This window comes from Penaeus vannamei, chromosome 27 (assembly GCF_042767895.1).
Source record: "Penaeus vannamei isolate JL-2024 chromosome 27, ASM4276789v1, whole genome shotgun sequence".
Lineage (NCBI taxonomy): Eukaryota > Metazoa > Arthropoda > Malacostraca > Decapoda > Penaeidae > Penaeus > Penaeus vannamei.
The window spans coordinates 6,813,122-6,815,621 of record NC_091575.1 but is presented as its reverse complement, the minus strand read 5'-3'; the positions used below and the strand labels follow the sequence as shown (position 1 = coordinate 6,815,621).

General features: G+C 47.9%; 1 protein-coding gene across 5 annotated transcripts in view; it reads left to right on the top strand.

Moving 5' to 3' along the window:
- The window catches only part of Rim (Rab3 interacting molecule), a 227,446-nt gene that overhangs the window by 190,201 nt on the left and 34,745 nt on the right, over positions 1-2,500 (top strand). For all 5 annotated transcript variants that reach the window (XM_070140771.1, XM_070140768.1, XM_070140767.1 and 2 more), the window contains exons 12-14: positions 1-69; positions 405-537; positions 774-803. The exon at positions 1-69 is cut by the window's left edge and continues 222 nt beyond it. In XM_070140771.1, coding sequence (XP_069996872.1) covers positions 1-69; positions 405-537; positions 774-803 — 232 coding nt within the window. The remainder of the gene's footprint in view (positions 70-404; positions 538-773; positions 804-2,500) is intronic.

The following is a 2,500-nucleotide window of genomic DNA, read 5'->3' as shown; positions in this document are numbered from 1 at the left end:
ACGCAGCAAGTCTCCTCGACGCGCGCCCGAGCAGCCCGCTAGTCGCTCCCTCTCCCCTCCCGAGGCCAGGTAATACACCCGCTCCCTCACACGTCTGCACTTCCTCACTGCCTACCTGGAGTCCCTATTTTTTATGATCACTGTAGAATAAAGTTACTGCCTGTGTACCGTTACTTAGTAAGTCACCGTGTCCTCATCGGTCCACCATGGTGTGTTGTTAAGCGTACGCCAGCCCCAAGTCGGACTAACTCGTGCCAGCGCGACTTGCATTTCCTCTGCATATTCTTGACTAAGACCTTTGCCTCCAGTCGCTCAGTCAGCGTACGCTTAAGGCCACACCGTCTTCGCGAGATGCACGCGAGCCCATCGGCCGACGACTGACGTCCTCCCGATCCTTTTTACAGGCCGGGCTACGGAGGGTCCGGAAGGATGCCATCTCGGAGTGCCACCGCGACGCCCACGGGGTCACCCAAGAAGCGGCAGTTGCCCCAGATCCCATCGGCGCTCCAGCTCTCCTCCAGGGACAAGGTCACGCAGGTAGGTCACTCCTTTAGTTCTTCCCGGCTTCTCTGTAAGGCCATGCAGCTCTGGCAAAAGCCTCGCTTGAACTAACGTCTTTACCTCTGTTCTCGTCTGTATTTTGTACATAAAAAGCTTCATGCAATGTAAGCGCAGCCAACATTCCTTACCGTAACTGTCCATTGGTTGTGATGTCTGAATTAGTATATTAATATCAAACTTGCTTCCCCTCACCGAGTGTTCCCTACTCCCAGCAGCATTCTTATATGGAGAGATCTTCCCAGGTAAACGTTAAACCCTTTAGGTTCTTCTGAGTAGTGAGATACCGTGCACGAGCCGCAACTTGTTCTGAACCGTACTCAACGCCTCCCGTCATGTGCGGAAGGCTTGCCCCTTAGCGTGCGTTTGCTTCCAAAACGCGCTTCGAAGTTACTTGTTAGCTCACAGTAGTCGTAATATTTAGTTGAGTTACTAATTGAATAAGAGGTCAGGTGTAGACCCAGGTCGTCTTAGTTGAAACTGTTTGCTGACACAGTAGATCACCCGTAATTGTATGCCCTTGCTGCAGGAGACACACTGATATGCCGCATGTTAATCTGCAGTTGCCTGACGCGACTTTGACTGACTTTTAGTGTCCATTTTCATGGAATCGTCGGCAAATGACCGGCAAATTAGTCACAATGTTTGATGACCATCAGCTGATTTAGCAATCTTCTGGCCGACTGATATCCAGTCCAAATAATGCCTATTAATCAGTAGGGAATGACTTGTGTAATAGCATACAACGATTTGACAAATTGGGAGAAACAATTGATTTACTTTCAGTGGTATAAATACACAATAGTTAACAACACGGCGGAGAACCAGTAAAAACATATAGGACGATGCCTCCTGCATGTGCTTAGCCGATGATTTAGAGAATATGTGTTATATGCCGCATACCTTAGTAAGAATGTGCAGTGCAGAGTCTCTAACAGTTTTAGAAGGGCCTCTTGAGTGCAAACTGATACAGGATTCTCCAAGCAGTGATGGTTATAATTCGTACATCCTGAGAGTGCCTGAGTAAAATTATCGGTGTTGGCAAAGTTAGCTCGCTTGAGATTCCGAACGGCGCGAGCATTATATCAACAGCGGCCGAGCCAGCGGGGAGGCAGTGCGTTTGCTGGAAGTGGTGGCTCGCCGACGTCGAGCTGTAGCCAATGCATGGTCAAGGGTCTAGTGAACGCTCGAGTACTCTCACGGGCTCTCCTCACTCTCAAAACCTCACAGTTCAAATTGTCTCAATGTATTTTCAACTCCGTGGCAGCAGATCCCAGGATAATGTCACAGGAATGACTATCTGCTCTCATTGCCTTTGTTCGACGAGCCTGCAAAATCGATACATTGGAGAGTCCACACTCACCCTCTCCTGAGCCGTGGCTTAAGGCAGAGGCAACCACCCAACACCTGTGTCGGATTTCCGGCGCGAGACACCTGGTGCCAGCCCGCCGCACAAAAGCGCGTTATATGCATGAGTTGCCAGAGTGTTTCGTTGGGCAAACCTTGCTTCTCTCTCTTCCACTGCACTTCGCTTTCGTTGGTAGCGGCACTGCTTTAATAACCATATCAGTCCTTGTGGTTGGGAAAGAGAGCGACTGCGGATTAGCCTTCTTTTCCCTCATACGCCCTCATACATACCCTCATACACGACTGTACACTTGTCCCTCTTCAGGCATGAAACACCGCCATCCTGAATCATATATATATATTTCTGTTGTGGACCTAGTCAGTGCATGTTTGCATAGGATATTACACCATTAGTGAAATTATGTCTGGTCGTGTTTTTAGGATTTTTTAAATATTTTGAACTAGAAGAAATAGTCCCATGACAATTTTTTTCTCTCCTTTTTTTCTTTTTCTTTTCGGTACAAGTATCGAATTTACTTGTACATATATACATTTTTTTTCGTTCTGGGGATGTTCGTTCCTTAACCTCATTTAA